General features: G+C 38.2%; 2 protein-coding genes across 5 annotated transcripts in view; one reads left to right on the forward strand and one right to left on the reverse strand.

Annotated features, from left to right (window-relative positions):
* The window catches only part of WAC (WW domain containing adaptor with coiled-coil), a 59009-nt gene extending 40291 nt beyond the window's left edge, over positions 1-18718 (reverse strand). The window contains exons 1-3 of one of the 4 annotated variants that reach the window (XM_013129996.3): positions 18141-18718; positions 17963-17999; positions 16330-16525 (exon numbers count right to left, since the gene is read on the reverse strand). In XM_013129996.3, the coding sequence (XP_012985450.1) occupies positions 16330-16525; positions 17963-17999; positions 18141-18181 (274 nt within the window). In that variant the 5' untranslated portion in view covers positions 18182-18718. Of the gene's footprint in view, positions 1-16329; positions 16526-17962; positions 18106-18140 lie in introns of those variants that run through there. The other 3 variants (XM_005152998.4, XM_031052397.2, XM_031052398.2) reach the window with 3 other exon arrangements.
* Positions 18719-18830: 112 nt separating this feature from the next.
* LOC101880268 (Sjoegren syndrome nuclear autoantigen 1 homolog) lies at positions 18831-20562 on the forward strand. The gene is given in 4 exon segments (XM_031052400.2): positions 18831-19082; positions 19200-19264; positions 19979-20153; positions 20155-20562. Coding segments are annotated over 2 exon segments (345 nt in total). The 5' UTR covers positions 18831-19082; positions 19200-19264; positions 19979-20036; the 3' UTR covers positions 20383-20562.
* The last annotated feature ends 5906 nt before the right edge of the window (positions 20563-26468 follow it).

Below are 26468 nucleotides of genomic sequence, written 5' to 3' on the forward strand. Positions count from 1 at the left end.
ACTCAAAGAACGCCAAGGTACTATTAAAATGAAAAAGATTAGCTTCAAATTTTATTTTACAAATTGCATAATGCAACAGTATTTTGCTATTTTGCTGTCTTCTGCTTACATTTTTATTTTTGAGATTTGCTCAATTCATTTAAAAAAAATAAAGTTTAATTTTATGGCAAACAGTACAAACTGCTCTAGAAAGAAAACCAGTTATCTGCCCATCAAAAAGGAAAGCAAGAGGCAGTAATAAAAAGGGCTCAAATTAAATTCAAACTTCTGAGCTCTCAAACCCAGCAGCTAACAGGCAGACAGTCTTGCTAGAGCTGTACATCAGCGTGAACGGACATAACAGCTTGAGCTGTCCTCCCTGGAAGAACAGATATAAACTTTTATTTGCCCTACCATCCTTTTTTTTTTTTCTCCTTTCCCTGTTACAGCTGCAGCAAAATAGTTCCCATAATTCTAGGGTTGCCTTCAGCCCACATCCCAGTAGCACTGAGAAATCACTTATCAACTTAGAAAACTATCAGGTTCACTGAACAAGGTCTACTGAATCCACTGAGTTTCTGTAAGATTCAATGCTCAAATTTCCCAAGTCGTATCCTACAAAAAAGCCTAAAGGGATGAAATACGCATGCTCTAGACAAATCCCTACCAACTTTCTTCTTCAAAGAAAATCAGTATATTGACAAATTTCTTGATATCTCTATCATTAAAACAAAAATAAGCAGAAGTCTGGGCAAATAATTTTACCATTACCTATAGAAATACTTATTTCCAAAGATCAGTAAGCAATATCATTTGAAAGAATTGGCCTGCTTCTCCTGAATTAAGGCAAGTTCTAACCAGTTTGTAAATATTTCTGGTAAGTCTCAAAGGTTCCTGAAGTAGATACTGTTAACCAAATTGAAATCTGTAAGTTAAATTAAGGTGAAATTCAGAACTACATGTAGAGAACAAATCCTTCGGATTTACATTTGCTATTTACTCCTTTTGGGTTCAGATCACCTAAATAAAAATAAATGCTAGCAACCTCCCCAACATTGCTTCACATCTCTATTGCACCTATATTATTTGAGATCAACTGAAATGAAAGAGCAGCTTAAGCAATTTAACCCATGAAAAATAAGAAGTACCACCATGAACTTCAGCAACAGGGTCATATTCCTACCTCTCTAGCTCATGGCCCAAGAAGATCTCAATGTGTTAACTAAAAAACTCCCTGCTAAAGCATCTGCTTTCTAATCTTGCAACACTTGATGCATTGTCACATTTGTACTAAATAGGACACTCTTACAGGTAGCTGAGAAACAAGCCAAATTATGCTTTCATCCTTGACTCTAGCCCAGAAAACATTAACATATTTAACACAACATAACCTTTTAATTATGACAGATGAGAAGTGTTAAACTGACAGCCCGAATCCTTATCACAAACTAACAACCTTTATCACAAACTAGTGATGTTTTAATTCCAGCATGGATCAGCACAGCATTAAGGGCAATAGACTAAATTTCCTCCCTTCCAAACCCTCCCCAGCAATACACCATGAAACCAAACGAACAGCTCTTCCATGAACATACAGTAATACAGTACTAAAAGATTCAAGTTTGGCAAAGGAAGTCTAACAGCACCACAGCTATGGACTATCCTACCTCAGGCAACAAATACTCTATAATCCAGATAAACTCAGACTAAGTAGAAGACTGTCTGCCACTGTTCCATGCCTCAGATGGGTCTAATACCTCCTCAAAAGATCACTATACAAACATGGCAAGAAAGGTGTGAACAGGATTTCAGGTTATGTCAGATAAACTGTTTGCTTTAATAGAAAACTGTGTGTGTAAAACTATATTCAGTGCACATTCACAAAAAAAAAGAACAAAACCCCAAAACATTTCATTTGTCAGATCCCCTGAATCACTATTTCTACAATCACTGATATACATTAAATGTCAGTAGATGGTTCCAATTTTACAAAGTTTTTTCCTCTCAAAATCCAAGAAAAACTAGAGAACTCAAGACACTTCTAAACAATGCTATTTTAAAATTATTACTATTAGGCACATGCTCAAATGCTTTCTGAAAGTGAGGCTTACAGGTTACTAAAACTGGATAAACAAACCCCTCTACCTTACGGGGGAAGGTGTCACAATTTTACTCTTCATTCAAGGAGCTTCCTAAAGAACATAAACCAAATACATTAGAAAACACACTGATGTTTAACAACATACACATCAGTGAGGTAAGACAGAAATTGCTTGAGTACAGACATTTTCCAAAAACTGTGTATTCCAATGTTTTTGAGATTACAAGCAGCACAGTAATACTATAAAAGAGTGATGGATCATAAACTGGTCATCACTGACAGAAGTCTGTATAAAGTCAGAGGTCATGCAAAACAATTTCTGCTTACAAAGGAGAAAAAAATAACAGTGGCCAGAACACAGCTCAGACTGCTACTTCTTTTTCTATGTACAAACAGCACCAAATTAGTACTCCCACTCAGCAGCTCCAACCAATTAAGCAAGGTATGACAACTTAATCTCCCTGACAAAACCTGAGCAAAAAATAAGATTAAATAAGAACAAAGGCATGTTGTTCAGTAACTCTCAATTTTCTTTTCATGTTTTGGGGGTAGTTTCTTGGGGACAAAGAACGTTCAGCTGAGGATTCTGTCAATACAATATTACTTACAAATTAACTTCCAGTTTAAAATAAGGCAGATGAAGATACAGCTTTTTCTGAACATAGGCAGGGCTATGCAGTCACAAACGCTTGTGACCTTAATCCAATCCTAGAAGTTCCCTTCATTTCAATTATCATTCAGAATCAACAACTCTACAAGTACATTGCGTTGTAAACGGATTAAAAAAGGAGTCTCTATTACCAGACACTACAGTAAAGCTGCAAAAAGGTTAGTCACAGACACGATTATTACACTTACATCCTTAATAAAAGGCTATAGCAGAAGCAATACCTAACTATATCAAAAACTAGGCAAGTACAAAAAAGACACTGTATCTCATTTCTTAAATGTATCTTAAGAATGTTAACTGAAAATTATTATCTCTCAAATTTGTACCTCAAGGTACATCAAATTTGACTACTAAGCATGTTCAATTCTAGTTTTGTTTTGTAAACTAGCACAAGAAACTCTTATTCATTCTCCAGTTACTTAATAACCATATCTAACAAGAACCAAACTCTACTTCAGTACAGGATCACTGCTTAAACGCTGTTAATATTTGCAAGTTGAATAGAACTTTGCTTCTCTTCTAAGGCTGTAACAATGACCATGAAATTTTTAGTAAACTCATCACAAATGAGCAAGCTAACTTAAAATATTTAGTATTAGAAGCAGCAACTGCTCAGTAAACTTTTACAAGATAACTTGGGAAATGATTAGGCTTAGACAAACTACTCTTTCAGTTTACGACATACTATGACACATATATATTTATTAGAGTGCAGAGATGCAACAAATGTAAGGATTTTAACTTTATGCTTACTCAACTGAGAATCATTTTTGTAAAGATGACATGCTAATAGCATTCTGAAAAAAAGTAGTGAAATCCATTTATGCGACAGTTCATTAAAAAAATCAAACACTAGCCCAGGGGCTAGAGCATGAGGGGTGCAGCAAGTAAAGACTGAGCTATGAATTAATATATATATATATGTGGTTTTAATGACATATTCACAGCCTTAGCTTCAGGCTGGATGCCTGGCCTGGCTAAATAAAGATACTGCGCAACAAAATTTTCAAGTACGTACAGTACAGCAGGTGACAACTCTTCCCTCTCCCCATTAAGTAATTTTTTAAAATATTCTTAAAATTCAACTGGTCTTTCCTGGAGGTTCCTTACTAAACTATGGCTCTCCACAAAATCTAAAGTTATGTTTACAAATTGAAAATCTATTGCAGAATTGTCTGGTTGCTAAAGTGTCTCATTTTATTTCATTAGATAAGTAAACACTCTCAAAAGAACTGTACAGAGACTGCAATCATTAGTGTAGGCAATGTTTTGCCAGTAAGAGGTGAACTTTACACTACCTGAATTTCAGGAGGATCATATTATTTCTTCTATTAAATCAAGTAGAAATAGTGTTCTTTCAAAAGAAATAAGTGCTTTTGAAAACTAAGTCTTTATTCACCTGTCAGTGGCAGCTGTCTAAATGACCAAACTGCTCAAACTAGAAGAGATCTGAACTCCGACTGATGTTAGTCAAGGGGACACTGACCTGAACACACCATCATCCAGAACTTAATTATGTGAAATAGACACAACAGAAAAAAAATAGGTAAAGCACACTACCTAATTTGTACAGAAGAGTTTACGCACAAACGTACATTATTTATATATGCGACATATATATATATAAAGAAGTATAGATATATATAAAGAAGTATTCTTTGATTTTTTTCCCCCCACACCTGGGAGTGAACAGGTATGTTTGAAACACAATAAATAAGCATAATATCCTTGCCCCCTTTTTGCTACTGATAGCTATGAATAATTTATAACTCTGTTACTCTAACAAGCTCAGAAACAAATCTACCTAATAAAACACTTAGGAAGACTGTTGCTTTGGAGGATGTAAACCAGCATGATATTTAAGATATCTAGGAAACCAAGGAAGAGGAAATAATCTGTGTAACTGGGGTGTAGCTGTAAATATTCCTTCTTAAAAATACTTTCAGAAAGCCTGACATGCCTAAATATAGCAGATTTCTGTCATAATATGGTGAAATATAGAACATTTGTCTTAAAAAAAAGTTTAAGAAAAACTAATCTTAGAGGGATACTGAAATTCTTACAGCAATAGATGTAAAGTTTTGAACAGGGGACAGGAGAGGTTTTTAAAAGTTTATGTTGAGATCTTGTCCGCAAGCAAGTGTCAATACTAGCAATTTAATACAACAACCTAGTTTGAATCTAATGAAGTCTAATAGTAACATGGTTATTACTATGGATATTTTTTCAAATTACATTTTCTTTAACAAAAAAGGCTGTTCTTCAGATTTCTTATAATAAGCAGATAAAGAGCACTGCTCTCAAAAATCAAAATCACTGAAATCTTCTCACATTCTTATGAAAAGTTAGAGTAAACCTGAAGCTCCCACTCTACTAGGAACAGGTCAGAAATTATTCAAGTTTTTACTTTAAAAGTGTATTTTAGCAAATATTTCTAAGTATTAGCTGACTGCATTTTTTTTTCTCCTGCAGAAATTAATGTGCATTTTCACAGCTTATCTTTTCACAAGCTCTTCTCTGTTAGGCAGCTTCTCAAAAAAACCGTACAGAGTAATGACAGTGCCAGTTTTGAAATACACTCTTCAATGCAAAAAAGCAAGTGGTAGCAAATTCAAGATACATGGCATTTGGGATTAAAAAACATACACAAGCAGGACACATTTATTTTCTCCCTTTTAATTTATCAAAGCAATTGAACATCATTTCCCTTCCAGGATCCAATAGTAGGGAACTTCCATTCTATTCGCTGAGCTCTATAAGCATGTGAAAGGAGGCATGCCTCCAAGCTCTACTCCTTCCCACAGAAACACAGATGCATGTGGAGTTTTAATCACCTGCCCATAAGGAGATACAGATGAGCCATTTTCATTTACACTTTGAGTAGCTATGTCAACTCTCTAGAAGAAAATGGTAAGAAGGAATTTCATGTTAGCAAATAAACTGTACCCACAAAACAAAAAACACTAGCACAACTGCCAACCTGCACTAGCTTGAAAGTAGGAATTTCCTGAGTCACAAAATCATATGCCTTCAACGACTGCCTCCTAAAAACAGAGAAGGTATGAACTAATCAAATACTTGCAGCTAACATTTTCTAAGTAAATACATAAACGCATTAAATGACGTGTTTTCATAACATACAGCTTTTTCTGCATTTTAAAAACATATCACAAATATTTAAAAAATAGCAAAATGCAATTTTGTAAATTTATTTTAAATTCCTTTATTCTTTCTCCCTACTAAGAAATTGTACTAGATCAACCATGATCAGGATTTCCTATTATTATTACTGGTTTTGTTATTATTAAAAATGTTAGAATTCCTGCAAAAAGGATCTATGACTTATTTCCATTTAATATTTGCTTATTTATGGTTTAAATTAAACTCATTTAATCTTTATATAAGTAGAAGTAACCTAGTTTATCTTGCTTCTTATCTCATCCTGTAGCCATCTTGGTCTACAAGCCCAGATCCATTTCTCACATTCATTGCCAAAATTAAACCTAAGGACAAGGAATCAGAAATATGGCTAGCAAGAAACTAGATACCACTGTCAGGCTCTGGCCCTGTGTCCAATTAGCCTCTCTGCTTCCTCAATGGTCATAACGATTTACAAGAAAAATATCCAGATAGGTCAGCAGACTTCATATGAAGGCAAGAAAAAAAAAAAAACAACCAAAAAATCTGACTACAGTTTCATTTGGTTAATTCATTGTGTAGAGTTTGACTTTATTGTCTTTTTGAAAGAGGTCCTGTCAAAAGCCATTGACTATTTAAAAGAAAGCTTTATTTTATGAATGTTACGAGTTCTTTATGCCTAAGGCATGACTCTTCCACAAATTCTGCAAGACATGGTTCTTTCTGAGTGAAAACTTCTCTTTATCAAAATTCAGAAGATTCTAAGTATTTTAAATCTTAGTAAGCTGAAGCTAAAACCTTAACTGTAGTAAAAAAGAAGATGTGAAAACAGAAATAACAGAATTTGATAAACTTAATGCAGCTTTTAAATGTAATCCCATGCTTTAATGGGAGAAAAACCTCAAGGTCTGTATATTCTCTAAATTCACTTCACATTATCCTGTATAAGCAGGTATTAAGTACAGACAACAAGTTTAAGGAGTACAGTATTTCTCTGCCACAAAAAGAAATATGTATCTACATAAGCTATCAGTTACTCTCCAACTTTCATATTCACAAATTTTACTTTGAAATCAAATGTATGCTGTGATGTGGGGGACAGGGGAGCAGGGAAGAGAAAGGCCTTATTAAGCAGTCTAAAACAAGCATGTGAAACAAGAATGTCAACTTTTCTGTAACAAGTTCTTCTGGCAAAGAAACCAAGAAATTTAAGACATTTACATTCTGTCATATGCAAGTTCTGGAAATCTAAAGCAGCAAAGCAATTCCAGGATACTCAAGATAGATACTATTTACCTAGATGAAGCTGTAGTCAACAAACTACAACCCAATCTGGTAAACCTGTAGACCAGTGGAAAACATCAAAAGCATGCATTAAAGTGGAAGTGTGCAATCATCTTTGAATACACTCTACATTCTAAGTCTGCTATAAGTTGAACTGAACTTCAGAAAAATTTTGAACAGTTTAGATGGCGAGAAATGTCAGAGATCAGATCACCTGGATTATATTCAATCCTAAAAAGAATTCAAGATAGCTACTCCTAAACGTAAGCACTGATAAAGCAAACAAGGCTTAGAATTGGACCAGTGCAGCAGGCACAGGTGAATACTAAATTCTGCTGCCAATAAATCATAGTGCCACCTGATCCTACAACAGCAGTCAAACCAACATATTCTCAGTAACTGAAAATCCTACAATGCAATATGAAACACACTCAACAGGGATTTATCACAGGAGTACTATTAACAAATTTTAATACCTTTCAGTCTGAAGTCCACTAATCTACAATATTTAAACTAGAAATACAAATATTACTGTTTTATCTATCAGTAGACCTCTGATCAGCAAGTTCAACTTTCTGCATGAAACAAACCTTAGAAAGCTGTCTTTAGTCATCCAGTTTCAAAACTTCCACCCCTTCAAAAATCATTACAATAAGTCGCTCCGATTCTTACCAACAACCTAAAACTGTGCCAAATTTCTATTATCTGAATATTTAGATTAAGATAACTGGATTTTGCACCTTTGCTACATTCAAGAACTTATAAGTATGCCACTTGTTTTTCCTGTAATTATTAATCAAATAAACCCTTGCTGCTTTCTCTGTAACTATACCAAGAGCTCTTCAAATCTTTCTTAATGCACAAATTTCAATTGAAGTAATTTTCTTGCATCTTCTCTGAACTTTGAGAAGCTGAGCTCTTGCAACTTTATGAACGGTGAGAATCAAGACAGAGTCTCTACTACAGTAGTTGACACATTAGCACTAGGAGGTAATCTCTCCAGTTCTACTTAATATTCCCCTGATCATATATCCTTTCTGGCTAACAGTGCTCTCAGTATTTATGCTTTTAATTGTGTATGAATTTCATGCTTGTTTTAAGAGCCATTGCTTTGCACAGTATCTACGTTCAGTAAAAGTCAAGTCTTGCATTCTTTCCTCTAACTTTTTACATAGTGGACTACTTTCACATGCCCCTGTAGATGAATTAGCATTTTCACTTTTGCATAACCTGGCTAGCTCTCTATTAGTGAACAGTTGTTATTATTTGCCATTCAGTCTCACATTACTCATAGTGTATGAATGATCCTACAATTTCTTCCTTGTAGACAAAAAATATTATTACTTAGGTCCAAAAGCAAACCTACACACATTCAGCTCATTTGGTGATCACAAAGGCTATACTTTGGGGATCTATCCATTACCAGGTTTTGATCTATAGAACATACAGTGTAAGCAATGTTGTCTCAGTTAAAGATTTCAAAATAAAAATTCAGTGGCTAAGAATCACCTATTTCATGCCTATCCAAAACAGCAGGTCATAGAAGTTAGTCGACACGTATCAGAAAATTAATGGCAAAAGTTTAGACAGCAAAAAAATCTCCTGAATATTTCTCCTGCCCCTCAGACACTGGTAATTTAGCTCTAGAAACTAACTTCATATTTCTGACATCCTTGCCCATGTCACGAAGCCCTATAATAGTGCATTACATCTCTGGTTTTTTTTTGGGTTTTTTTTGAGTGATGACAAAAGCAGGATATTAACATTTTCATCATACCTCTGCTGCAGAAACAAAGTAAGATGTATTTTAAAATTAGGGCAGAAAAAAACTGACATTGACAGACTGCACCTTTGCAACACTTCTCATTACAGTAGTCACACTAAGGAACAGAATTATTATCCCAAACTACTGCGGGATCTTTAGGCCTCTTTTTTTCCATTCATTTCAAACAATTGCATGCTGCATGCACAGAAACATAAGTCAAAGCCACAAAAGCTTACCAGACATCTCTTACCCCATCTGATAAAAACAGCGAATAATGAAGTCTCTTGTCAGTCACCTGCTGAAAAATGTACCTCCCCTTCCAGTAACTTGGAGGGCAGACTTTCCAAGCAGACATTATTCTTGAGTACTGCTTCAGGATTCTACGTCTGATCAGTAGGCAAGTACGATCTGTGGCTTAAAACACACATCCTGCTTTGCAAGCTTGAAAGTTGGCAGAAAAATTACATACTGCCAACAGGTAAAAGGAAGGATTCGAAAGTGTGTGTAGGAGAATACTAGCCTATTTTATCATCCGGTTTTGTTTTGGGTTTGTTTTTTGCTGTTGAAGGTCTGAGAAAAACATTCTGCAGCAGGGAAACAGGTGAATATCAGATTCAAGAGATGTCTGAGTAATTTAGAAAGTGTTTAAAATTTACAGGATCAGCAATCTCATTCAGAAGCTTTCTCCAGAAAATGATGCAATTTTGTACCCTATATATTCATTACTATAGACTTTCCACTTATTACAGAAGAATGAATTTCAAAATACTGTTTTACAAAGCAACACTTCCAACAAAAATTTCAATAAATGTTTTAGCATATGATATATTTCTAAGATTATTCCCTGTGCATACAACTGCAGGCAGAAAGCTGTCATTTTAGGACAGGGATAAAATCTGGTAAGCCATAATTGCTCCAGTTAGTATTTTTTTAGTAGGCAAATGTACTGAAGGGATACAGATTCCTGTCAAATCTAGACATCAATAGACTGTATGATTAGGCTAGTGCTTTCCCATGGAAAACCACACTGTTTAAATAAAAAAGAAAACAAAACTGCACTAAATGTGTAAATCAAGCAAAAGAAGCTCACAACTAAACAGCACTCTTTTACTGTTAGCAAAGTATTACTGAAATGAAGGAACAGCTAACGAACTTAGATGTGTTTTCCAGGGTAGTTTTATTGTTAAAAGCTGGGAAGTCTGTTAAAGGCTTCAAGAAAGGAAACAATCTTCTAACACTTAAGTTACAGCAGGGACACCTGAAGTCAAGTACAACAAAGTTTGGTGATCCCTTCAAAATTCAAGAGAAAACATTAAGAGGACAACAATCTTACTCAGTGTAACGAAATGCTGCTCTCTTCTCAAGCATTATATTTAAGTCCAGAAAGGATTCATTTTTACACTACAACAAACTACTGACAAAGGATAAGCCTAGAAGCGTCAGTGTTCACAACAGCCTTTCTTTGCCAGTACAATTTTTTTCTCTGTAATTGAGAGGTTTTTGCCTGGAAGTGCCTATGCACTTGCATAAAAACCTGAATTCATAAACAAATGTAGTTAACACTGGAAGTTGCCATTAAATTACTATTTTCAACAGCAAAGTTATCACAGTGTCACCTCTCAGTCAAAACAGACACAGAGCTTTCTTTTACAAGTTCTGCATAGTTTTAACGGTATTTGGCTTACACAATACTTTACATAGAACAGGTAGATAAGGCAACGAAACCAAATGTAAACTGTAATAAACGGTATTTCTTTTCTTAGAAAGTAGCCATGTCCCAGACAGTATTAAGGAAATACCTTTAATTAGGGACCATTAGAGAATAATCACAGTAAAAAGAGCTACATAATTTACGAACTGCCATCTTTACTATGGCCTAGCAGCAGGCAGCTCATCAGAGGAAAACAGATTTCATTGCTGCTTTTTGCTTCAGAAAAGCAACCCAAAAGTACAAATTTAATAGGCTGTATATTCCATTTCAGAGGCTAGAAGCATACGTTAAGAAAGCATGACACTAAGTAAAAATCATTCCCTTATGAGTTGCTTAGGTGCCAAAGAAAAGCAAATTTAACAAATCTTTTATATATTGGCATTATTTTTCCACTTAAAAATCATAAAATAAGCTTACATAAAAATGTTTACCAGGTCTAGCTATTAGACTGACTTGAACATACTATACTTACAATCCAAAAGCTAAGCTTTTGAGTTTTCAAAATACTTGAACAGATCAGCCTTAACGGGAAACCTCCAGAGGACCTATTTACAGACCTGTATTTTATATACTAAACCCAAAACCAATTAAGGGTTTAAATCCAGAAAAAAGCTTCTAAGACATGAATGCTAATGGAAGCAATTGTATTTATCTTGAACAAAACAAAAAACCTACAAAAAAACCCCACCAAAACAAAACCAAATCACAACTAAATTCCACCTTCTTTAGAACAATCCACAGCCAACATTCAAGGAACAGTCAATCACCTCTTTTACACTTCAGTGTTGGGGGGATGGTGTTCAAAGCATGTTGCATGTACAGCCTACCTGTGATCACAGATCACCTTCTCTCATCCCAGCTTTGACCATACAGTTACAGTGAGGAAACTGTTTTCACAGTAATTAATAAGTACTTTTACATCAACAGCAGTTAATATTAACTAAATATGTAAAATCTATTTCAGTGTCATCCTCAACCTTTCTTCCTCAACTCTTTGCTATGCTTCATTACTCTCAGACTTCCCTCTTTCCACCTACCCTGCAATTTCCTCTTTCCAATGCCTGGTGCTCAGGCAGCTTCCACTCTCTTGTACTTGCCCTAACACCCCATTTATTTCTAACTACTGGTCAATAACGATGCTAATTTAATCATCAGTTAGCCTCTTGTCCTCTACTGCCAGGGTCACTGAGACAGGAAAGAAAAGCTAGCATTCTGTTTCCAGCTGTTTGTTGTCCCTTTGCTAGGAGGACTCTGAACGCCCTCAAGAACCACTGGAAACAAAGCAAGCCAGCACTTCATGACACATGACAGAAGCTCCCACCACTACTTCAATACAACTACAAACTCATGATTTAAAATATCCCACTCAGTCTCTAACAGCAGTAGGATTTTTAACCTTAGAACTGCAGTACAGTCCATAATAGTGGCCATTGACACTTTTTAATTGCCAATTAAAAAAAAAGGCAAAAGAAACATTCGCAAAAATTATATTTTGAAATTTATGTATCACAAGTTACAATCAAATTTCATTAAAGTAGCCTGCACAGCACACAACCCAGCAAAAGATTTCATGGTACATAGATTTATGTTCTCCATTTGTTATTTTAAACAATTCAGTGAGATTATGGCGTGAGGCAAACATCTTTTCAAAGTCTCTTAAGCATAAATGTAGCAAAACACTATGTATTTTCTTCACAGTTAAGAAAAATTGAGTACATCTGGCTTAGCTGATTAGTTTTGCACAAAGTTTTACTATCTTAGTTATTCTGCTCCATACATTCAACTAGAAATAGCCTTTTTCTTTTTTTACCAAGAGTTTTATTTTGCAATTTTTACTCCTAAATAATACATGTATCTCACTTACAGCATTCCCAAAGGTACCCTACTTATCTGGCCTCTTTGGTTTTGTTCCTGTATGCCAGTATCTCCTCTTTTATGCATGTAAATAGACCTACAAGGATGATCTATGTGCTCAGTCTGCCTATCCTCTAGCATGAGAGCTCTCAAACCTTTGTACTTCCTTTTTTTCTTTAATGGAAACAGTTTTCCACATCTACCAAGGCCCTTCATAGTTCTATTCCCTATAAACAATGCTAACGTTAAGTCCCTATTTGTTACTGTTAAGGAACTTCACACTTGAGTTGGTCCCATAGGACCCCCTAATCTCTTCAAACTCCACACTTGCCTATAGCAGCTGACCTATAAATACAAGATGCACTGAGGGGGGTTAGCTGTTCATTATGCTTTAAATGTTTGAATACAGAGACAATATCCTCATGAGCAAGGACCTGAAAGCAAGAACAAAGTTACTGCACTTTTTTGATACGTACTCTATGGAAACCAGGGATGTGACAAAAACTTGCAAGTACTTTTCTGTGTTTAGTCCAAGGTAAACTTGGAAGTTTCTCTCCAGAGAAACAACTCTCTCTGTATGTAGTTTCTTTCCACCGAAACCATGCAGTAAGCAACTTTGAAAAATGCTTTGTTTGCACTGCATCAGTATGGAGGACTTAGCCATAACACATGTTTTAAAACCTTAATTGAATTTCTTACCATGGACTACAGTTCTACAAACACAAAACATTCTCCTCCCATGAGTATCACAAAAAATAAGCTGCAACAACAAATACCTTTATACAGACACCAAGAGTATTCAGAGGGGAAGGTTCTACAATTTTTTGAATTATTAATTTTCAATCAATGTAATTATAGCTCTTACATTTTATAGATGTACACTTATATTTTTAAATCACATTGAGACAGCCATCTTTACCACACAAAAGTGAGACAGTCATGACTAAAGGAGTCCCAAGCATCAGCATGTTACACTAGTACAGTAATCTTCCTGTTTCACTTCATAGCAAAAAAAAAAAAAAAAAATCACTAAGCAATATACAGAGAAGACTTTTTAAACATTTACTTGAAAGGGAGATATTAGGTTAATTCAGCTTTGCATTCAGTAGTAATACTCCAGATTTTAGTTCAGTTTTGTTTTCTAACGGATGAGAGAAAAAGAGATTGCCCATTTGGGACTTTAATACAGTTTGGTGAAATAAATACTGGAGATTTTTCAATGACGCTTGCTTTGTTAAGTCTAGCTAGATCACAGGACAGCACTAGCACCTTTGCAGTAGCTCCAAATCAAGCACCACTGATTTTAAACTAATGAAATGCACAATTACAAAAAAACCCAAAACAACCAAGTCCAAATACTAGCTCTTTTTTAACTCTCTCAAAAGAGTGTAAAAAGAAAACAAGCCAGAAAACTACAGGAGTATCGAAGCCAATTAATAACTCTTCAGTCATATTGGGATTACAGTGAAAAACAATGGCAATTTTTATTTTTTTTCTTTTTTTCCACTGTATGTCTGTAGTTGCAAAACCAATAGAACACTGTATCAATAACAGTACTTTGGTGTAAGTCAGTAGACAGAGAACATGGTATATTATTGTCTTTTGCGTATCAGCAATAAGCAAATGTCTACAAAACTCCGCATTTCTCCTATACTCTAACACCTACCTTCAATTGCCAGAAAGATACAGTAAATCAAAGACAAAGCAGATATCCTTCTGCTCATGGCTGCTTAGCTTTGGTTTACTACATAAAATACACAGGACTCCATGCAGCTTTGGTTGTTTTGAATGTATGTTTTAAAAGCTGAAACTGGGGCCCAAACTAACCTTACTAACACCACACACACAAAATAACTTATTTCCATTAAAAATTGCAAATGTTCATCTTTCAAAAATTAGTAATCTTCCTCAGACTGTTGAAGACTGCTTCCTTCTCCCAGTCTATTACCATATGATGTGCAAAGGACCACTTTTACATCAGAATAAATGAAATTTTCCACTGCATTAGCAGTCTGAGGAAGAAAGTACAGTGGCACAGTGTTCCTTTCACTTACAAACCACATAATTCATGTTCCTTTATTGCAATTGTATATATCCATGCTTCAGGTCATTCCCCAACTATTACATCCAGCTGGGCTCAGTGAGAACTTCAGAATGTCTTTCCTATCTTAAAAACAATTCCAGTACACAAATAAGCAAATACTCTCCCCATACAGAGCCTGATTCTCCAGATGTTTTCATATATGCATAACTCCACTAAATGCAGTTCCACTGAAGCAGAAAAAAATACTGACTGTAGCAAATCTAAGCAGAATTGCGAGAGTATATAGGACAAGTATCTCTGGACTTATGAACAGGAAATAAGAGAGGACACCTCTGTGTCCTGAAAAGTAGCACAGAATAGCAACCTACTAGCCTTGCACACACATTTAATCCCAAAATTACTATACTTTCAAGTATGATCAGATATCATAGCATGGTTTGGGTTGAAAGGGACCTTTAATACCACCTAGTTCCAACCCCTTGCCATGGGCAGCGACACTGTCCACTAGACCAGATCCAGTCTGGCCCTTAACACTTCCAGGGATGCGGCACCCACAGCTTCCTTGGGCAACTTGTTCCAGCGTCACAGGCCCTTAAGAGTAAAAAACTTCTTTCTTCTATCTAATCTCAATTTACCCTCTGTCAGTGTAACTCCATTACCCCTTGTCCTATCACTACATATAACGAAAATCAGTGTATCAATAAAAGATGCATGCTTTCACAGTCCACCTACACAATTATATGACATTATCAGTGGTCTGCAGAGCCTTTGTATTAATCCAAAGAAGGAAAATCAAAGAGGAATTGTAAGAACACTTCAATCCCAGAATCACATTTGCAGTTGGGAACTACTATTTCCTAAAAGATACGTATAGATATTTTAGCTATAACAACAAGTAAAAAACTGTGCAGCCATAAATGTATCTGTAAATTAAAGTTGTTAACTTTATATAGTACAAAGAAGCACTGATTTAAAGCTTTAAGTTGTCCACTTGCACACTTAATTTTAAAATTCAATATGAAAACCAAATACAGTATTTATAAAATAGCAAATATACTTCCAAATTTAGTCAGTAACTGGAATTTTCTAAACTGCAACTGTTACCACTTTTTATTAAATGTAAAACCCCACTCCTTCCTTTCTCTAGGAAGTGGAGATAGAAAATAACATCAATTAAAAAACACTGGGGTATTACTGCTGTCTATAATACCCTTTAAATACACAAGAGGCTGCCTTGACTGCAAACACTCCTGCCAAGAAAGGCTCTAGTAAGTGCTACCTTTGATTACCATCTTCTGATTGTCAAGTTCTATAAAACAGCTAAATATGAAGAAACTATTTTTCATTTCTTATGATGGTTAGTCTATAAAGCATGCAACTACACAGTATAGTACCACAATACAGTTATTAAAAAAGGCTCTAAACCAGACAATATTTATTGTTAGTGAAAAATACAGAATATTAATTCAGGTTATTAAATGTTGCAGTATGCCTAAATTCAGACATATAATTAAAAAAAAATAAAAATAAAAGAGAGAAAAGTTTATTTAGTCTTTGTGGTTATAAGTGAAACTACCATATCTGTAAAAATAAAAAAATATAGGTTTTACAATGCCTAAATATTTCCAATAAAACTTGAACTTTCTTTGTACTGCAGTCTTCCAAGCATGTTACAAGGCACATACAGCATAACACTCTCACCACCTAAGTGGTAACGGCTAAATGTTATTATTTATGAGAAATTAGTAATTGGTTAAATAAAGGTTTATTAAAGATAACTCACCACCATCCCTCTCTCTAACTCTGTGAGTATGCACACTTTTTGCTTTACTGTGCCCTGTGTTGTCACCATATTTGTTTTCAGGGCTATCAGAGCGCCGCAACATTTTATTTGGTGGTGAAGGGTCTGTGGTGTCTCGCATCTTGTCATGACGGTGATCACCACCACTGGGGTGACTCTTGGATGAGTACTTAAGAGCCTGTAACAGATCACAAAAGAATAGGCATTTACATTAGATAAGAAGTTACAAAGCTGATGTTAAAATGTCATTTCTAAATTTTATATCTTTCCAAAACCCTGTTTAAAGTTACTTCACTTTTCTATTTAAAAAAAATCAGTATTAGTCTTTTAGTAATTTTAATTACCTCCATTAAAGCAACAAGTTCTGTAATTAGAACTCAAAAAACTATTTTTTCCCACTATTACATCCTACATAAACACCTGCCATTAAGAAAAAAATTACTTCTCATCTTTTCACTGTTGGACTACAGACTTTCAGAGTACATGGACCATAGCACTTCTGTACTTTTGGGAGAAGCACAAGTCTCTACTTGGTATCAAGAACACAAATAGAAAGCTGCACTGCATCAGTGAAAACTTTGAATATGCTCTCCATACTGTAGTCAGGGCCACTCGGTTTAACTACTACCATGAACTTCAGTGACATTTTCTTCAGTCTTAGCAACCCTGTAGCAGATGTAACAGAAAAAAAAATAGAATTCTGGGGGCACACAACATGTAAAGTGACAATTCATTTCGAAGTATTTACCAAAATTACATGTTCTGCCTTACTTTAACTAGCTTGATTTTTGCAGTCTGAGCTTCTGAGAGGCAAGTGTTTACATTTGCACAAATCATCACTGACAGCTGCCTTGGACTGTCAGATTCCACTTCACAGTAGTAGAAATAAAGCAAATTGTAATAAAGCAATTCAGTTCTGTGCCCTGAAGAAAGCAATATCACAGTATATGGCATTCCTCATATTCACACCCTGAGACCTGCTGGATTTTTTTTTCAGTAGACACAGCAGAGAAATACAGTAGTCATATCACAGAAACTGAGGTTACTGTCAGTAACTTAAGGATTTGACGGATTCTGAACATACCTAGCAGCTGGCAACTTTAGAAATTAAGCCTTTCTAGCAACCCCAGTTATTCAGGATCTAAACCCATGCTCTGCTCAGGTTACAACCCACAGCAGCAGTTTTGGGGAGAAAAAAGGACTTGGGAGGGGGGTGGGGGAAGAACAAGATGCCTTTTGTTTTTGAAAGGAAAACACTCACCTCCCCCTGGATCTCCACTCCACTGCAAGTGACCCCGGCTCGCTCTCCCGCCCCTCGTACAGTACCCTCCCCTACTCCTAGGCCCAAGCTCTACACCGGTCGCACTAGGCCTCTCCTCCTCGCCCCGACACCGCCGGCTTCAGAAGAGGGCCGGAACCCCGTTCCCTCCGCGCGTTGCTTCTGCCGCCCCCCGCTTTTGCTCTCCCCGGGCTCGAAACGGCTTCGAGGGACGGGACCGAGGTGTCTGTGGCACCGCGGCCTGCAGCGGCGGCCTAAGCCTCCGCTGGAGTAGCTCCCCCCCCCTTCTCCTCCCCTGCTCCACCTCCTGGGCCTAGCGGCCGGCGCTTGAGGTACCTGGTAGGGCTGCGAGTCCCCCCTGCGGTCGTGACAGCTAAAGAGAAAGCGAGAGAAAGAGAGAGACGTTAGCGAACAACCGTTACCGGCCACCGGGAAAGGGGGCCCAAACATGGCGGAGGGGAGGGGGGAGACCCCGCGGGGCCAGGGGCCAGAGAAGGAGGAGGAAGGGATTTACCCATCACTGAGTCTCTGCTGTTTCCTCGCATACATTACCATCAATGCCCGGCCTGTGTGTGTGAGTGTGAGGGGACCAGGAGGGGACGGCCGCGGCCGGGCCACAGGCGCCGAGGGGGGAGGAGGGGGACGCAGCGCTCCGCCTCGCCGCCGACCGGGGGCAGGGAAGGGGGAAGGGAGGGAGGGGGCGGCTCAGGCAGCTCGGCTGGGAGCAGCGCTCACGGGCCCATCTCCTCCGCGCACAGCGAGAGAAGAGACGCCAGCAACTCGGCCCCGCGCGCGCTGAGACACTCCGGGAGCACGGACTCCGCCGCCGTCGTCTCCACCACCGGTGCTGCTGCCGCCGCGACTGCCTCCTCCCCCCGCTGCGCCCGCCGCCACCGCCGCCGCCGCTGCTCCTCCAACTACATCCGGGAAACTCGGGCGACGCCGCACTCGGTTAACGTCGGCTCTTTTCGGCTCTTTCCGACACGCTCCGTCCCCTCTGTCCCCTTTGCTCTCGGGCGACTCTGCCTTCGGAAAACATCGGCTACTTCCGCCGAGCCCAACGCCCTTCAATCTCTCCGTTCGGCAAACATCGGCTCTTTCCGTAACTCTCCTCCCTCCCTCCTCCTCCCTCCAGGCGGCCCGCCTCGGCCTCCTCTCCCGAACACTACCTGTCTTCGGAAAACATCGGTTATTTCCGTAGAGATGTTTTCACACTCCCGTCAGGGTGGCGCTCTTTTCGGAAACGCTCGGCTATTTCCGTGACCCCTCACCGGGCGCCGCCGAGGCACTGCCGGTCGGAGCAGCCGTTGGCCGGGCGCGCCCGGCTGATTGGCCGAAGGAACCCAGGGCCGCGCCGCCTTTCTCTTTCCCGCACTGGTGGGCCAAGAGGGAGGAGGGCTACGCTGGGGCAACCAGCTTTCTCGGTGTGAGCCAGCAGGGCGGGAACGCCAGGCAGGTGGGGGCAATAGGGGGAATTGCGAGAGAAGCAACGAGGCGGGGGGAGCGGCGCCTGGGTGTGAGATAAGAACAGGAACGTCTCCTCTTACCTACCCCCTCCTCCCTTTCCGCCCAGGCACTTGATGTACAGGCAGGAACCATTTTGTGTACTGCTCGTCTTCTGCGAGGAAGCGCTCAGCGGTGAGGAGGTTGTTAAAATGTCCCTGGGGCGGTGGCCGGGCGAATCAGGCCCAGCCGCCAGGCCTTTGTGGCGCTGGCGCCGTCTTTTCTAGATTCGTGGTGGTGGGGCCCTGTTCCCTGTCCTTGCGGAAGCGTCGTCGGGCTGCCGCAGCCCTCGGAGGGAGCGAGAGGCCGATGGTAGAGCGGTTCGGGCCTGGGCGCGGGAGGGAGCGAGGGAATGGTGGGTGAGGGGCGCTGACGGCCGCCTCCGGTGAGTAGGCAACTCATGCGCGCCCGTGAGGAGGCACCAGTGGCAGATCGGTGTGGTCCGGTGGCCCCGGGCTCTCTTGAGGGAAGCGGTGGTTGGCGCTCAGTGTGCGAGGAAGATCCCTTCATCAGAGGCTGAGGGGATGGTGGTGGTGACTGCTGAGGCGTCTTTGGGGAAACGGTCATTTAGTTATCTTTGACTAAATCCTTGAAGTCTGAGGTATCATTCTGTTCAGAATGGTATTAAGGTATGACGAAACATAATAGAAGTATTTTGATATTGCCATTAACGTATCGTAGGAGAGACCAGTTTTCAGTAAAGGTGTAGATGTCCCATTTTGTCCTGTCGCCTTCTTGGAAGAGATGCGTGGCATGTTAACCTCCATCTGTAATAGGATAGCATTGTTCATGGTAACACTCTTACAGAATTTTTATTTTTTTTGTGTGGTTTTTGGTTTGTTTTTTTAGAGTGCAGAAGGCTGCTGCGGAACGGGACTTAAGGGAGCATTGGAAGAGTTTGGGGAGAATGACTCAGCAGGGAGCTGTTCTTCAGGGTTACAATAATGAGCTAGTGAAATGCATTGAAGACTTGTGTATGCAAAAAGAAGAATTGAACAAGCAAATCCAGCAAGCAGAAGAGGAAAAAAAAAAAACTCCAGCATGAAATACAGATCCTGAGTAAACAACTGGAGTGTGTATGTGAAAACCTGGCCCAAAAGGTAGCTTCACGGAATGAGCTTGATGCAATTCTTGCTGAAACTGAAGCTGCTTACATGAAGATTTTGGACAGTTCTAGAACTCTGCTCAGTGTCCTGAAGAAAGAGGTGGGAAGCTTAAAGCATACACCAGAATTGAAAACCAATGTAACATGAAACAGTCAAAAGTTTGGACTCCACAGTGCTAAAATTCTACTAGGTGAGAAATGTGGTTAGCCACGGAAATTTATATGAACAGTATAAGCAGAGAGGGATTTTTCGTCCAACCTTTCTGTATGTTTTGTTATTGTTTTTAAATGTGCTAGAAAATAGATTAAATAAAGTTGCCTTTTTGCTGTTAAAAAAGACCAGTTATTTAAAGGCTACAAAGCTTTATTGCAAATAGGTCAGGCAGATGTGATACTGTTGATTTTGATATGTCAGTTTTGAGGCTATTCTGAAGAGAAGGAAAAAAATACCATTTTTTAGTTGGTCATTTTTGGATGGCTGCCAGCGAATTCCCATTTGATTGAAAACTGGTGGATGCAAATAGATCAGGTATCTTCCTCTAGGGGTTTGGAGTTTGGTCTGAGGCATGCATAAAGATAAGTTCTGTTTCCAGTCATCTCTTAATTACCTGGATTAATGGAAGGGTAAGGTGAGAAAACATGATTAATGCAAGGTATGGAGGCTGACCATGCTGAGACTGTATATGGTTCCTGCATCTTCTGAAGCTATGCTCAAAAGCCTTTAGAAAAGAGGCACACTGTAGTGAAAGACGGGGTTTGCTGAAAGTGCATGCCTCCATCATGCAGGAGACAGCAATGCAGGTAGCCACATGATGTAAACTCAAGTTAACTAATCCACTTATGGATAAGGAAAGGTGACTGTCTTTAAATAGTGCCTAAAAGTCCTGAAGAAAATGCTGGGGTTCAATCAAAATACTGAGATAAAACAATGCCCAAGAAGATAATCTTAGCTAAAAACAAATAGTAGAGCTTATGGAAACCTGATTTTTAGTGGCCTTTAGCTGTATACTGATCTGTCAAATGTACTAAGATTGTGGAGAATAGTGAATAACCTGGAATGGTAAGAAATAAAAAAAATGAAATTATATTAGAAATAGTTTGCAGCTGTCAGACGCTCTTACAGATGAGGCTAAAATAGAACCCAGTTTAGAGATCAGGGAAGAGCAACAGCATGTCAGGAATCTCAGTATAAGCCTGTTTTCTATTTCTAGTAGTTAGGAAACCTCTCTGTGTTTGTATGTGTGTATATACATGTGTATTTTGTCCTGCTCATTCATGTGTTATAGCAGTAACTTTATTTTTAAACTGTATCTTGCAGTCAACTCTTCATTCTATACCAAGGAACTAAACTGAAAGAAGTGCAATTAACCTCCTTCCTTGATAATTGTGTCTCTCAGGTGCAAGTACAAAGGGTATGTAGATATGAATAGTTTCAGTAATAGCTTTTCACCAACAGTATGGAGCAAATTTTATGTTCTTCCATTTGCACGCTACATCAGGGATTAGTGTGAATGAGCTAATCAGCAATTTACTTGTATGGTGTTTCCCCTGGCTTTCCTTGAGTAATGCTGAGGTGATAAATAATCTCAGGGGTTCTGCTGTTGTTGTAGCACTATAGTATTCAGGACTACCTTGTCTGTATTGAAACACAAAAATGTTGATATTTTTTTAGTAGCAAAGAAGTGATTTATTGGATTGGATGTTTCTTGACATACTCTCTTCCCTTAGCCGGACAGTAGTAACTAATTTACATCCAAAAAGGAAGACTCAGGAAAAGGCATTAACTAAAGAGCAAGGATGTGGTTGGTTGGTTTGTTTTTCTTTTTGTTGTTGGTTTGGTTTTTTTTTAAAGAATTATGTATATCTAAACTGCTGCTGCTTCTTATCTGGAAGGGAACTTGAAATTGTCTATGTGGAAAAAAGATGTAGGAAACTTATTTAGAAGACTCATTTATATGGAACAGCAGTTAATGTCTTCTTAATCTCAGACAATAATTACAGGCCTGTTTGCCCTAGAATATTTGTAGATTACGAGTAATGCCTCTTCTTGTAGACTTCAGCTGTTAAAAGTAGAGTTTTAAGAGAAACCTTGTAAGTTTTTAAGGAAATCTACTTTGTGACCATTATTACATCTAGGTGTAGCTAGTACAGTGTTAAAACTGAAATACTGGAGATGGGTTGTTTTGGTTTTTTTATGTTACAAAACTAAGGGAAAAAATGTAACTGTTGGGTTTACACACACCAGGGCCTCCCAACTTTCAAATAAAAAGTTGGAATGCAGTTAGAATTCCATTTAATGATGGCAGTTTGTAAAATTTCTGTTTAAATTGCCACAAGTGGAGAGCAATAATATCATATGTCTGGGGTTTGCCTATTTGTAGAACTCCCAAGTGTGGCAGCCATTGTGCAGTAAGTGCACCTGCGGAGTAACTCAAAATAGCTCTTATCATTATATTTTGTATTAACCTGAATTAACTTATTGTGTCTTTTTATTGAAGTGGTAAACCTTTTTCAGGTAGTATAAGTCTTGTCATAAATAGCTTTTCTTAAGCAGCTTCAGTTTGTTTAGAATAGAACACATGCAAACTAAATTAATGCACAATATTGTTAGAACAGAAATGATAACTTGCAGATTACAGCAGCTCCATAGAGCTAGCCTGCAAGGGAAAGTTTGCCTGAAATAAGTCATATGATAAATTTAAAGCATCATACTTATTCCTGACTTATTTTTTTATGTTGATTTTATATGGCACTCTGTGTTAGATGAAGAAATTTATTTGGGTGCTTGAACTCTAGGAGCCTTAATGATGGAAGTTTAGGTTACCTAACTGTAGTGCCTGATCTAAAGTGTTGTGTTGGGTGTCTTGTAGGTTGTCTGATATGTGAAGAGACAGTTTTTGAAACTCTGAGCTGTGCTTGATTGAAAGCTCTAGAGAAATGTATTTAGAGCGCTGGATTCAAATTCCTGAACTTGTGTAGTGATGCCTCCACCTTGTTTTCAAACAACAGATAACTGGAGGAGAGGTGGTTATTACCAGTTTCTATAGCAATACTTGTTAATATGCACTTACACAGCAGGTACAACTCTGGTGATCAACAGATTTTTCAAAACATCCGAGTGTTGACTCCAGCCAAATAAACTAAGTTTGTTGCATATGATAGAGTTCGGTGGTTACCAAAGAAACTGCTTATGGGGGGTATGTTGGAGTAATTTCCTGTATAAAGGTGATTATACAAACCACAAGGTGAAATCCCATGTACAAGCAGTTGGCCACAACGAAGTTTCTGCTAATAACCTTAACAGGAATGGAGGTGAGTGGACTAGGGTAGGATCTGGTTTCTGAGGTGGAGACTAAAGAGAAGTATGGATGTGACATTCTGGTTTGGGAAGATGAGCATTAGGGGGTGTGAGCTATGGTTCCTGCTACCAAATAAATGAAATTTTAGGAATAACCTGAGGTTCACCTAAAGTCTGGACTTTTCCCCCTCCTTTACATCCATTGACAAATAAGCTACAGAGGCAACCTACATTTTGCTTCCTCTGTCTGCCTTTTGCTTCTTCCTGGCCATACAAACTGGCATGCTCGGATGTGCTGTGGCTAGTTCCAGCTGGAGGATATGGAATCTGAGCCTCCTGTTTGCTGGGTAAGTGTAATGCCAGGTTCACACAGAACGCATTACTAGTGTTTCTTATCCTGGTAGATTTACTGTGAAAAGTAATTGGTGAATGACCTGGGGCTTATTAATAATCTTAAATTCTGTCAGCATATTAGATGCACTCCATGTGAGATGTTAGGAGAAGCCTTGGAGATTTTAGGCAGAAGGGTAGTGATTTGTTGGTGAATGCAAAAGATGCACTTCCTTGGACTAGGAAGCGTTCAGACTAGGAAGACCAGACATCTTCAAACAGCCAAAGAACTGTCCATTCAAACAATGAAGCGAGCTATAGTGTAAATCCAGATGATTGGGTCTTGGATTGTAATTTCAGAATTGAGTATCAATTCCATCTAGCTCTTGTGGTATCACTGTCTCACTCCAAATGGATTAAGTGGATTAAGCTAAATTGTAACAAGGTACTCTTAATTGTGCAACAAGAACATTCAGAGGACTGTTAGCAGGAGGATCCAATGCCTACAGTTAATTCATTGTGTAGAGTCCTGCAGAGAAGACCAGTATCTATTACTCCTTAGATGATTTTGCTTGTTAAGAGAAATTGGATTTAGTAGGTGTAGTTCATGGCAGTTGGTGAAATTATCCTGAACTTGAAGACGCTGCTTGTGGTAATTGCTGGAATTACCTTTGAGTAGATCCTGGGCTTTTGGGGTTTTATGCAAGAAGTAAATAAAAAATAGCTCGCCTAGGGTTTTTCCTCCTCCCCTTTTCAGTAGTGAGCAGAGAAGTATTAATAGATGCTTTAATATTGATTTGTTTGTATAGGTTGTTTTTTATTTTTAACGAATGGATAGGTAAGTGTTCATTTAGATTTGTTTTTGATGGATGTGTGTTTTTAATATAGAATATAACAAATCCCCATTTAATACAAATATAGATATTTGTATCCAAGTTTTTTTTTCTCTGGGGGAAGGACAGATTAGCTTTTGGGTTAGTTTGACTGTTTTGTCAGTGTCTGTTGTGTAACAGGGGATATAGGGAGTGCGTCCAGCACAGTATCTGCTTCTCCAGTGACTGTTTGAAGACTTTTTTGAACTGGGAATATTTTGAGGGTTTTTTGGTTTTTGCCCCTTAACTGCTTTATAAATATTTTTGATTTCAGTTGCCCCAGAGTGGTCCTTGATTGTTGTCTTCTTCAGTTGGTTTTCAGATGAAGTTTCGTGCAATATCTAGCTGTGAAAGCTAAATGTGTGCAGGTCACAACTTACTAGCATGTTAATAAAACATGATGAAAGAGGTTCAGATGTGCAGAAAACAGAGCTATATATTATTTGGTCACTCACAGCTTTATCTTACAAGATGTGTGAAAGTAGTTCAGTGTTGTAGTCTAATTTTACAGTAACATGATGTTAGAAGAAGTAGGGCTAATAAAACACTCATAGTCTTTTCAAAGGTAGATTTGCAAGATCTGGTGGGGTAGAACAATCTGAATTTTATTATTTTGTCTATTTGTGCATTACCTGACTATCAGTATACTGCAGTAACCACTATGGTAAGTTAGTAAGTTTTAGTACAAACTTGGATCTCTTGCTTAGCAATGGCATTAAAAATAACATCAAATCTTTGCATTTTGATTGTAGCAAGTCTGTTGCTTGTTACATCATTGAAAGCTGGTAATATTTTCAAGTATGCTTAATTTAAACATCATAAATGGGAAAATGTTACTCTTGCAATATGGTTCATATGCATTGGAGGAAAATAGAATCATAGAATAGTTAGGGTTGGAAAGGACCTTAAGATCATCTAGTTCCAACCCCCCTGCCATGGGCAGGGACACCTCACACTAAACTGTATCACCCAAGGCTTCATCCAACCTGGCCTTGAACGCTGCCAGGGATGGAGTATAGGCACATATAGACAGAGATCATGTTCAGGGAAAGCCTTTTGAGAAAAGTCATCCTGCACTCTGGAGGTAAGATTAATCGTGATTCCACCTCCTGTGATGGGAGCTTCAGTTTTGCTTGCACCTGACTTCAAGGCATAGGAAGTTATGTAGGATGACCTCTCTTTTCTTACCACCACTTTTGTTTTATAGAATATGTGTACTTGGCTCTGAGGGATTTATAGCAGTGCTGAGTTTTCTCATTATCTCTTTAGAGGCAGACACACAGCTTCCTGCAGTAGCCAGCCTAATTCAAGGTGACAGAAGTATTAGGAAGAGACTATAAAACAAAGAACAATTTTTAACACTTTAAAATGTTTATGATATTGAATATACTGGTCATGGAGCATTTTAAACTTAAATTTTCATAGGTGTTATTTTTTGAGCTTCATATGCATACGTTCTCATGCTCCAGTGAGAGCTCTTGAGGTTTTTCCATTTCTATGTGGTTTATTGAGAACACTTAACAAAAAATTATTTCCATCATAGTTCATGACAGGTCTGTAACTTACTTTTTTAAGCCACTTCATATAGTTGATTTAGTAGAGCATAGTAAAAAAAAGTATTTCAGAATCATACAAAATTATTATTTATAGTATTATTTTTGTTATTACAGGGTTATTAACAAGTCACTTCAGCTTAGAGACCCATTCTGATTGGGCTTGTCCTTATTTGGGACA

Source organism: Melopsittacus undulatus, chromosome 1 (assembly GCF_012275295.1).
Source record: "Melopsittacus undulatus isolate bMelUnd1 chromosome 1, bMelUnd1.mat.Z, whole genome shotgun sequence".
Classification (NCBI taxonomy): domain Eukaryota; kingdom Metazoa; phylum Chordata; class Aves; order Psittaciformes; family Psittaculidae; genus Melopsittacus; species Melopsittacus undulatus.